At 46.5% G+C, this 12,404-nt stretch overlaps 1 protein-coding gene across 1 annotated transcript in view; it reads right to left on the reverse strand.

Moving 5' to 3' along the window:
- Positions 1–10,948: 10,948 nt before the first annotated feature.
- The window catches only part of LOC144153216 (beta-hexosaminidase subunit beta-like), a 51,056-nt gene continuing 49,600 nt past the window's right edge, over positions 10,949–12,404 (reverse strand). Inside the window, exon 14 of the mRNA XM_077684869.1 lies at positions 10,949–11,036. Coding sequence (XP_077540995.1) covers positions 10,949–11,036 — 88 coding nt within the window. The remainder of the gene's footprint in view (positions 11,037–12,404) is intronic.

Raw genomic sequence — 12,404 nt, forward strand, 5'->3', positions numbered from 1 at the left:
TTTGTGTGCTTCTTTTATTGAAACCGCACTGCGAATACAAAAAAAAAAAACGGCATCAAGGCAAGAAAAGACCTTAACCCGGTACCGAGGCATGCTTTGCAGCGGCCGTGATCTTTCGGCTCCCACAAGAAGATCTTCTCTTGCTGCTGTTTTCTTTTTCTGCTGTTTTATCGAAAGTGTAAAAAAAGAACAAGTGCCAGTTGCAATAGGCATGCCTCAGGTTATCATGAGCCGCTGCAACCCAAATCACCTGGAATATGATGGAAGCGAAAAAGCCGAAGTGTAATCCTTAAGCGCTACTATTCTGACGGATAATTTGCTTCTTACTGAAGTCCTACACCACTTAATTCTAATTTATACATGGGGGTATAATTTGTTTAACAGCACAGAGGAGCTCTTAATGGGTAAGAAATATTTCCGCAACAATACTGCGCGTCAAAGCAGCGTCCGCGAATATGAGCTACTGTGGATCGTGGCTCATTGGTGACCCGGCAGCTCACATTCTTCACTTTAGTGAAAAAGACCGTCACTATACATCGAAGTTTTCAAAAGAATGGCGTCAATGAACAAATGAATAATTCAAACAACATTTATAAAAAAAGTAATTAAATAATAGAGGATCCAGGAACAATCCTCAGTAAATTAACACAGAAAAAAGTGTTCACGAAATATGCAGATTCATGGCTCTGCGTTAAATTACCACGAAAAGGGCACAGATGCCGTCTTCATAAAAATAGATCCCTGAATTCATGACCAAAAACCAATCAATACAACGGGATCGAGGAACCACCTTTAATAGGCAATTACTGGAGTAGTCCTTTCATAGAAATAATTGCACATATAACCATGCGTGAAAAAGAAAGTAATACGAACAAGTAAAATCTGTAATTGATATCAACGGCTCACTATGTTGTGTTGCTTCAGCCTATCACAGGCACACCTAAATCTCTTCCTGTACCGAAATCGCCCTCCACTGGAATATGCAGGTGCCTTAATGTCCATGTACTGATATGTTCCTGCACAGAGAAGTCTTGTAAAAATAAGTTCAAATGAATGTGCTTTTCTATTCCTTACTTGCCGCAGAGTTTGGATTCCGTTCCGGCGAGTGCACTATGCCATACTACCTAGCAACGCCACCTTGCAGCGTGCTGTTTTGTCGCGTGCTGTTTCGTCGCCGTGCTGTTTTGTCGCCGTGCTCTCTGTCGCGTGCTGTTTTGACGCGTGCTGTTTTGACGCGTGCCCTTTTGACGCCGCGCTGTTATGTCGGTGCTATTCTGTCGCGTGCCGTTTCGTCGCGTGCTGTTCTGTCGGTATACCCTTATTTCAGTCTACACACACGCGCGCGCGCGCGCGCACACACACACACACACGCGCGCACGCACGCACGCACGCACGCACGCACGCACGCACGCACGCACGCACGCACGCACGCACGCACGCACGCACGCGCGCGCGCACACACACACACACACACACACACACACGCACGCACGCACGCACGCACGCACGCACGCACGCACGCACACACACACACACACACACACACACACACACACACACACACACACACACACACACGCGCACGCACGCGCGCGCACGCGCACGCGCACACGCACACGCACACGCACACGCACACGCACACACAACACACACACACACACAACACACACACACACACACACACACACACACACACACACACACACACACATATATATATATATATTGTCACGGGACATAACTGTGGGCAATACCCAACAGTACCATGACAAAAGACCAGCGACGGACCAGTTTTCGGCCCTAGTAACCCTAGATGTAGCAAAAGCTTTTGATAGCGTCAAATACCCTGTGTTGTTGTCCCGGTTACAAGTCTTAAACTTCCCAAGGTATATCATAGCTTGGATTTGTGAATTTCTGAGAGACAGGCAGTTCAGTTGTGTAAAATTTAATGTTACCTCCTCACAGCGGCCACTGTCTAGGGGCGTACCACAAGGGGCGGTCCTTTCCCCTGTTCTTTTTAACATCCTTGTAAGCGCTATTCCGGTGGTTTCTGGTGTTTCTACATATGTATATGCCGACGACATTGCGTTTTTTGCATCAGCACCTGACATTCAATCTCTTCACAAATTATTGCAGTCTTATCTGAATATTATTGCCTCGTGGTTGGACAGTATTTGTCTCTCTATCAATGTGAACAAATGTTCTTTATTAGTTTTTCCAATCTCAGGTCCTGTTAACATTACTCTCAGTTACCGGCAGTGCATAATTCCTCAGGTTCCTTCTTTAAAGTACCTCGGGATTATTTACACCAGTGAACTTGACTGGACCCCACATATAGCCCTCATTGAGGCCAAAGGTGCACGTGCTGTTGGGATGTTGAGAAGTCTCAGTCATAGAAAGAAGGGCATGCGCAGAGAGACCCTTCTTATGATATATAGAATGTACGTTCGCCCCATTTTAGAGTTTGGGTGCGTGTTATTCTCTGGGTGCGCCGCGTATAAGCTTCATCGTCTGGTTATTCTGGAGCGCCAGGCTCTTCTCTGCTGTTTAGGGTTGCCTAAGAATGCAGCAAATGCAGTAGTTTACTAGGAAGCGCGCGTTCCTCCTCTACTTAATAGGTTCCGGATTCTGACGGTTGAAACTTTCCTGAGAGCTTATAGCTCTGAGGTGAACAGGGAGCAGTTTATCTTTATTGCAGAACCAAGTGCGTTTATGGTGCACCAATGGCCCAGGTCCTTATGTCCACAAAGCACTTTGATACAGAGCTTCCTTTCTCCATTGGGTGTAGCAATAAATCAGATTATTCCATATACTGACAGGAGTTCACCTCTTTCTATCAATTTCCGGAACATTTTCCCCAAAAATGCTAAACTTTTACCAGCCCGGCTACTCAATCGCCTTCTCGAAGATTATTTGGCCTCTATGCAGCCAGGTGCTATAATTTATACAGATGCCTCTCAACGAGAAGAAAACTCCGGTATCGGAATATTTTCCCTTTCCCTTAACTGGACCTTTTCGGTTCGTCTGCGTGATTTTATCCCCATATTCTTTGCGGAATTCCTGGCAATCGTCCTGGCGCTACGAAAGCTGGATGTGTCAATTACATCCCCAATGATAATTTCCGATTCTTTTTCTGTATGCCTAGCCCTTTCTTCCCCTAAAGACACTCCCCTTCTGCGGACGTTTCGGTCACTCCTGCCACCTCACTTCACTGAAATTCACCTTCTTTGGGTTCCTGGTCATGCAGGGATCACATTCAACGAGACTGCCGACTCTCTAGCAAGGGTAGCACTTTCTGGGCCTGTAGTAGACGTCGTAGAGCCGACACTTTTAATAACAGCAGCTAGGTACCGTAGGATGCTGAAACTCCAAGTACAGCAAGAATCGGTTTTATTATCATTAAGGGATTTTAATCATCTTAAATTTTCATGGAAACCTGAATGGTGCCCTTCACGCAACTTAGAGGTGATTATTACAGCCTTACGTTGTCGAGTACCCAAGTTAAATAGGTATTTGCACAGGTCTCGTCTGGCGCCAACAGCTCTGTGCAGCTATTGCAACGAAGACGAGTCTGTCGATCACTACCTTTTGACATGCCGACGTTTTTCCCGACTCAGACGTCAGTCCCTGGAGGTGCCGCTTAACAGTTTGGGGATATCCCTAACAGTGCCGGCTATTCTATCGTTCGGGGCATCCGAAACGGGGTTCTGCCGGATGTATGCTCTGCCCTCCTGCGCTACATTGAAAGTTCAAAACGATTCTCTTTATGATTGCGATTGGTCACCCTCGCTTTGATTTTTCAGGATTTTTTTTTTCCTTTTTTCTCAAAAATTTTTCAAACCGGTCTAAATTATCTTTCCTAAACATCGCGTGATTAGAAAAGAATTCCATTCATTTTAACCATCATCTGTTGATTGGCCGATCCCCTGATTGGGTATGTGCCATACCTAAAGGCGCAACAACAACAACAACAACATCCTGCGCTGGCTGTCTCGTCGTCGTACTGTGTGGGGATCCTGACGCCCAAGCCATTGCGCGATCACTGGGTTTGTGGCGTCGCGCGGTTTTTTTCCCCTCTCTCCCCAAAAATGCCGGCTCGTCTCGGCGCCAGTGTGCACAGCCGAGCCGTCATCTCAAACTCCTGCCTGAGGTGAGGTCTGCAGGGACCGTTGCGGCTATAAAACACTGTCACGCAGCGGGCGCTCCGCCCTGGTAGTCGAGCTACCCTCACCTCATTGGTCCGTTTGAACGATACCCGAACCCGACTCTCGCCGGGACACGAACGCGCGCCCTGCGCGGGGGTCCGTTCGGGGAGACGCTTCCAGGACGCCGAAGGCGTTGGCCGAAGGTATGTGACGCTTTCTTTACCAGCCGGCTGCAACACTGTTGCGCCGGCGAAAGCCCACCAGCCCTTCCGGCTGCGGCCCGTGCCTAAGGCTGCTCCTGTTGCCCCTACGCTTGCATATAGTAAAGCCGTACCTACCACTCGACGATCACGCCGTGCGGTACGCGCCTGTGAGCGAATGGGCCCCTTCTCCCTCGCGGGTGCGAGCCGATCTGGCCAGCACGGCGATGCGCGCGCGCACAACGTGCGCGTGGCGCCCCATCGCCCCTTTCACCTAACGGGAAGTACGTACCTGTACTGTAAATTATGTAATTGTGTCTGTAAAATATGTGATTAGTACGTTAGTATAAAATAAACGTCTTCCCTCCGTCCCTGGGCATATTCTTTTGTCGCCCCCTTCTCCACCTGCCCAACACAGGCGGTGTTGAGCTAGCGCGACGGCGTCTCAGTTCCGTGAGCGTTCTCAACTAGCTCGAACCCATGGTGGTTCCTCGCAGTGTGCATGAATGCCTGCCTTGTGGAATGCTAGGGTTATGCATATTGTGAGGTAGAGAGACCACAAATGTAAATACTGTAAATAGATTGTTCACCTTGTTCATGGTTCATCTCATCTGCTCTGTCGCCACGCTACATTTGGTAGAGGTGCGGGGTACATCCCAGTCCTGGCCCCAGCTTCGCACCTCATCGCCATCGGCGGAATCGTCGAGGGTACGTAAACCACGTCGGGCAGCCCGAGCCCCGCCGCTACAAGAACTTGAAAACGTCCCCCCGCCCCGTGTCCCCAGCCCGTGACGAGCCGATCCAGAGCCCCCAAGACCCGACGACGTGTGACCAGACGATGACGACGTGTCCCCAGCCCTGTGGTCCAACGTGGTTACAAGCCCTCACCGGTTCGTCGTTGCTTTGCGGACGTCACTGCTGCGGGAAATTGCTCACCAAACCCATCACTTACATCCTTCTTCACTGTATATTCTCATCACATCGTTCATCTTCAGCGAGCTCGTCATGCCACTGTGGCCTCGACCGGGACGGTCGCCTTTGAGGAGAGGGTTATGTTAGGCCATCAAAGACCCTCGAGGAAGACGGCAGCGGGCGGCATGTAGCGTCATGCACGAGCATTTGCGGCGATGACGACGCTGAGTGGGACACGCTTCTTGGCATGTCTGTTCTGAAATTGCTCATCTGCATCACCATCCTCCCCCCGCGCCGCAGCTTCCACCGGGACGGTGTCACGGGACATAAATGTGGGCAATACCCCACAGCGCCACCACAAAAGACCAGCGACGACGACGACGACGAAGAAAGTGCTGACTGACCCTGCGCTGGTTATCCCATCGCCGTCATGCAAATACTGTAAATAGGTTGTTCACCTTGTTCATGGTTCGTCTCGTCTGCTCGGCCGCCACGTTACAATATATATATTGTTATATAGTGGGAGCACGTGTCATCGTTGCTTCATAACTGTTACAGGAATGGTCAATCCCACCTAGGCTCATCATCAATGTGTCACATGCGAGCACCACAACCATCTTCTTATCTCCCATCCTCGCGCCTTCATCATCATCGTTTCTGGAACGGCTACTCGGCGAGGCTGCGTCGTCATTAAACGCGTCCTTCATGCCTCCCGTGTCCGAGTCTTGCACGTGGTAAAGGTACTGGAGGTTCAGCCTATTTATACATATGTATGCTGTATCAAAACATATGTGCTATACCTAGCAAGTAGTTTACTGAGCACGTGTGTGATCTTTGAAGCTCCGCTCTTTGAATGTACTTGTTCTCACCTTGTGGTTCATGAAGACGACCATTGTACCTTTTAATTACTCAAAGTTAGGAGTTAGGCAGCTCCTTTTTCGGTTGGAGTTAAACTTTCAAGTAAATTATCATTTCTCTCTCCCTCTCTCATCCGATAACGGCGCTAGCACTGCTGCCAGCCGATTGCGGGGCTTGTAAAAGAGGTATCGGGGAGGGGGGGGGGGGGGGGTTAGGGGCGAGGGGATTAACATTTGTGAAAGCGGGTCGGCGTTGGCGATAAGCAGCCCCTAGCGGCACCGAGTACAGCGGCCTCACCGGAATGAAAACTAGGGGAGGGGGGGTTAGAGATATAACAGCTTCGCAGTAAAAAAAAGTACAACCAAAGGGTCACACAAAGCTTACCGTCATTGCTTATGAGCTTTGTAAAGTGACACACATTTACTCCGAAAGCAGCGAACGTGGGACTTTCCGCCTGCTAATTTCCTCACGTCCCGAGCCCAGCTCAGAAAATGAAATTCGAGTTTCTTTTTCCTGGCAGACAATTTAAACAGGTTCCTCTCTTGATGTCAACGTCAGAGCCCTCGCTTATAGCGCGAAATTGCCTTTTTGAATGACACTCTTTAACCATTGGACATCAAGCAACACTAAAATGAAGTTGGGCTACCAAACACGCTGTGTTTGTTTGCTTTGCTGTCCTCACGGAAATTTATTGGAGTCTTTCTCGAACCTGTTTCACACTTTTATTACCTCTTTACTGAAGTGTCAGTTGCAGCGCGGTGGAAAAGCTTCCTGAAGGAATCTTGTATTTATCATTTTGGCGCTTTTTGCCGGAAACCTCGCAACGCAACTGCAATGCGCTTTTTTGTGAGATTGGCAGTCCAACAGCTTTTTGTCTGTTTCACCTTCGCAGGGCTTCACAATCTGTGTGCTTGCTTGCAGTAGCCTCGAAGAGTTGTTGCTACACGCCTTTCCAGTTCACTATTTTCCCGTAGCATTCCGCACTGTGTTACCAAGATGAATGGGTCAAAAAATAGGACCGTATTTGGCTTTACGACGAAAAGAGAAACGATTTAACTTCTTGGAGAGGAAATAAAGAAGCGAGTGCAGTTATCTGACACGCTTCATGCACTGTCGAGAAATGAGGCCAGCATTGAGTATGAAGCAGCGGGGACAGTTCGCTGTGCGCAGGAGCTGTGGCCGACAGTGTTTCAATGGAGGCTACTTCATATTCCGCGTAGATGGTTGGTGCAGACGCAGCTGTTTGTTCGAGAACAGACCCAATAGCTCAACATGAACTACAGATAAGTTGTTCCCGAGATACCGAGCCGTTCGTGTTGTGCGCATAAACCCTCCACACCTTCCCTTTGGGAAAATCCGGAGATCGTTTAATGCGCCGCTCCCGCGCTTTGAAAAGTTGCTATTAAAATATCTCCTCTGAGGCTATTTTCTGGGCGAAAAAGGCCTTTGTTGGGAAAGAAAACGTTTCAATAAACGTCAATGGCACAATATCATTAAAACAAGAAATAATGTTTTTTTTTTCAATGTAAAAACTCTTTTTCATAAACAAAGACTAAGGGTACGGGGACAAAAGGTACACATAAGTACCTGACTGGGTCCTTGCTCCCTTTGAGACATCAGCAGCAGCACAAAGTCACAAGACGAGAGAAAAAAAAATTCAGTACAACTGGTAACCGAGCAAACAAAAAAACAACAAATTTTCAAGCACTCGCAACACTTCACGTAACAGTGTGAGCATAACACAACATATCATCACACAATACCATATATATAAACTTACAAAGAATGGAACTTCAAAGGGAATTTTTTATACAAAAAAAGAGAGGTACATATACAACACAGGATGCCAATAGCTAAATTTACTTCAAGTCAAAATAGAGATCTTGCAAAACAGTATTCTCGTAATATTCGTTTAAAGGACTTTGGAGGACATGTTTCGATAATCTCGCCGATATCTGCATTATCATTTAAGAATTTAGGAATGAGATAGTGCATGGTCTTTAAGCCATAGTTTGTTCTAATACGGGGTAACCTGTAGTTTATTTTTCTGAATTGAAAACTATCATTCATTGATAGATATGTTTGCTGAAATTCATGATGATTTACGCGCATTTCCTTGTAGACATATAATGCTAAGTTGTACATATGTAGCTGTTGTATATTCAGTATTTCATGTGCTTCTCTGAACTGTCTGGTACTGTCAAAGTCACCATGCGAAACGTTATGACGGGGCCGTTCAAATTTTGTTGAATTTTTACTGTCCCTCATTGGCCTTGAAACGATCCGCAAAACATGACCTGAAACTCCCAGCAATCTGTTGTAATCGAAAGGGGCTAGGATTCTCGCTTCACAGCCAGAATGGCCCGGTTTAGATCTCCCAAACTTCCGCCATAAAAAAATTGGCTGTGACCTTTGGATTCTGTGCAAATGTCGTGGAAAGGCGATAGCTTTCTGCCGCCACTGAACATAAAACGCTATCTATCATCAGAACCCTCACATTCTTTCCAACCTCTCTCACTCCTGCCATATGAATGCTACAGAGAGAGAGAGAGAGAGAGAGAGAGAGAGAGAGAGAGAGAGAGAGAGAGAGAGAGAGAGAGCTTTATTATCTAAACAGTCCTAGCCCGGGCCGTCGCGCCACAGTCTCTTAAAAGGGCACTGACACAAAAATTTTGCATCTTGTTTTTGCTATCACAAGACTGCCGGTGCACTTTTTGCTATCACAAAATTGCCGGTGCAGCCGACAAAGAAAAAGAAGGAAACGGCAGCTTTGCCTGAAAAATTACCATCTCTTGCTAAACAAAGTTGAAAGAATCGCGAAAGCTAAAAGTACGTCCAACCTTTGTTAAAAGTGCGTCCAATCAATCGTAAAACCCTTAAAGACCCATATCGCCAACGAAGAACGAACCCATGCGACGATTTCTTGTGCACTGAGTAAACACATCTACGAACGATATAAATGTTCGTTCGTATGCTCGTGCGACCTTGTCGTCGAAACTTCGACAACTGACTACCACCATGAATCGCGTTCGTCGCCACTCCTGCTACTTCAACCCCCGGATTTTCTTGTTCTTTGGGACGTTATTCCAAACTTGGACCTCAGCGATTTTCAAGCCTGGGAACATGATGACCTGGCCCGGAGACCAGGTACATCGGCATGTGCTATACCCCATTCGCCCTATTCTCGACTTCATACATTCACCGTTAATTCTCGATGTTTTTTGGGTAAGCACAACGTAAACAATCAGTGACGTGTGAACGTTTGACGCTTAGCTTACAAAGATCTCAATCAAACTATAACATAGTGCGCATAAAGGATAAAATCACTTAGCATGTCTTATAAAATTAGGAAAGCAGCTGAGGGTGCAAAGAGAAAGAATTTTTGTAAGGTTACAATTGGCGTCAACACCACAACGCGATCATGTAACGTTGATGGTTAAAATCGGCGTCGACGCTACAAACCGATCATGCAACGTTGATGGAAAAGCTACAAAAGCTAGAGAAAAAACGAACAAAGGTTCCGCCATTCTGGAGGTCACTTTGTGCACTGATGATGTATGAAGTTCTAAAAAAAGAAAACTTGGTTGTTTTCTGTACCAGTAGAACTGCTTGATCGCTGTGTTTGCAGAATTTGTGCACGTACGTGTTGTGCTGAGACGTACATACGGCTTGCACGTACGTCTTCTCTTACTTTCTAGGCGGACAGCCACCAGTGGTGTGGCAACACAGAAATAAAGGTACATTTTTCGAAATCAATTTAAGGCAGAGAAATACAGAACCAGAATTAGATTGCTATTGATACGTCAGCGGTTACACTAATATTAAAAGCTCATTGTGAATTAAAAGACAATTCTGAAACAAAATTTTATGAGCTTATACAGTTCACTATGTCAGAGGTTACTTCATCGCTGTTGAACATGCAGGGCAGAAGTTACAAGCTACCCCACTGAGGAACTTTGTTTTGTAACTTACAGCCAATATTTCGCCGTCCCTTTTATCCCCTGATAAAACACAGAAACAAATGCACCTATAATAGGTGAGTGCATCGAGTGCCTACGTGAACACAAAGTAGTTCCTCTTGAACAAGCTCATCAAGGCTGTAGGCAGTTGTGAATAGGCACGCCTTTTAACACCATCCTCGTTTATTATTAGACTTTTGCCATTGCAATATATATAATATTAGGGAACCAGCAGTCTCACCAATCACCTGAGGAGTGTATGTTTGTCCTTTAACCAGTGAACCTAATTTCTACCAAAATATCGATGGACGACTTTAGCGGGGCATCTGACACGGTGAGAGCCCGTCCGACAGTCTCTGTGTTGTTTTTTATAACCATTTGTCACTTACTATCTAAATATTGAGAACGAAATACCACAGGAGGCTGCGTAGAACTGAAGAATGTTCCGTCGGTAAAGCTTTAGGTGCAGCCCGCACAAAAAGGCATACTGAAGGGCAGATTCAGAGGCCGTAAAGCACACATCGGCAGCTGCAGAGCCAACAGAACCGCAAATCATATGAAAAGAAAATTGTAATTGGAAATATCAACAAAGAACACAAAAAACGCCATCGTTAGGCTACGTGAAGTAACAATGTGTCATACATAACCGCTAAAATATAACATTAATAGATATTAAATGAAGTTAAATCACCCAAGGAGCATGTTTTTTTAACCAATGCAGTCGAATGTGAAACCAGAGCGGTAAGTAACAGGGACAAATATTGCTTGAAACTACGGTGGTGTTATAATGCACTATCTTTAAAAAAGAAAGATAACACCAAAACTGAACAAGCAGAGCGGCAGAGTCAGTCTTTGTGGACCAATCGGTGAGGTATCACTCCACCACAAAAACGTCGCTGAAATCCAGTTCCTCGTTGTTGTCGCAAGGCAGGCTGTTGAGAGGGTGCACCGGGATTCCCCTCCTGCACGTTTTGTAGAGACCCGAGTGAGGCATTGCGGGAATGCAAATGGGGAGAGCTGCGCCACATGTAACCGTACCGGAAGGATCATGTGGCCCCTTTTTTCTCGACTACAGGTACCACTTGTCGAATATTTGCACTAACTAGGTCGACATAAGGCATTTGTCGCAACCAGTTTAGACGGGTCGACTCTTCTCAAGCGCACAAGTGTCTTTCTCGTTCCGCGATACTGTTGTCACGATTACGGCGAAAGCTGGAGTCTTCCTTATTCCAAGCAAGTGTTGCCAAGGTTACGGCGAATGCTGGAGTTTTTTTTCCAATGGTGGCCAATCTCCTTAAGTGGGTATGCTTGGCTTGACAAACATGCGCCGGGGACGCTGGGCGGTCGCCGCGAGGCACGCACACACGAGCACTAGGCAGTTTCTCGGTACTTTTAACTGCGGGTACCAAACTCCAACTATTTTGAAACAGCTTCGCTGTTAAAATTATTGTATATTTTTGCCTTCAACTTCTGTAGTCTACCACCTGATATGGCAAGAAAATAAGCGTCGTACAAAACATACAGCATGCATTGCGTGCGAAGTGAAAGCTGCATGGTGCGCTATGCACTTGGTCACACCAACACACGTTAGCCGAGGGTGAGAGTGGTCGAAGTTCTAAAGGCTTCCAGCGAAAAAAATAGCTGATGCGTTGCGGCCACCACGTGCAAAATGCTTTCGTCAGCAGTGCAACAACATTTAGAGAGGGCTGTGAGGGTCATTCCACACAGGTAAATGAAGTAGCTGCTGCATAGACCTGCTCTTTCTCGTCGACAAACGATCTGCATTTAAGACCGCAGCTGGGACTGCGTGGCTGTGTAGTAATAGAATTAACAGTTGGAGTTTTCAGTCATGAAACAGATGTTGTGTGCGGGTATGATGAGCTTACACATGCTGAAACTACGTTTAACGGGTTCTTTCTTCAAAACACTGAAACAAAGAAATCGGAATAGCAGAGACCTTAAACAAGAAATACAACCTGTTATCACTGCGACATGCAACGACCCGTGAGACGTGATTTCAAGGTTTGATTTGTCTAACGCTCGAAACCACAACTGACAAGAACTGCTCAATGATGTAAACCTACGGTAAACCACCAGTGCAGAAGCCACAGACATTTTGCGCACATATGAAAAAAGCTGGTCGCCCTTTTTTTTGTCAACGTGCGTAAGAGCTTCCCAGTTTTTTTGCAATGACAACATTCTCGCAGCCTCATCCGAACCATTGGTTTCCGTCGGGATAGTAGACGCGAAACCGGCAGCCTCGGAGGTAAATGACACTCCTTAGATGGAGATGAATAACCTGCCACTGTCTTTATGACAATGGGTATGAC

Source organism: Haemaphysalis longicornis, unplaced genomic scaffold (genome assembly GCF_048455015.1).
Source record: "Haemaphysalis longicornis isolate Haplotype H1 unplaced genomic scaffold, Haemaphysalis longicornis Haplotype H1 scaffold_9, whole genome shotgun sequence".
Taxonomy (NCBI): Eukaryota; Metazoa; Arthropoda; class Arachnida; order Ixodida; family Ixodidae; genus Haemaphysalis; species Haemaphysalis longicornis.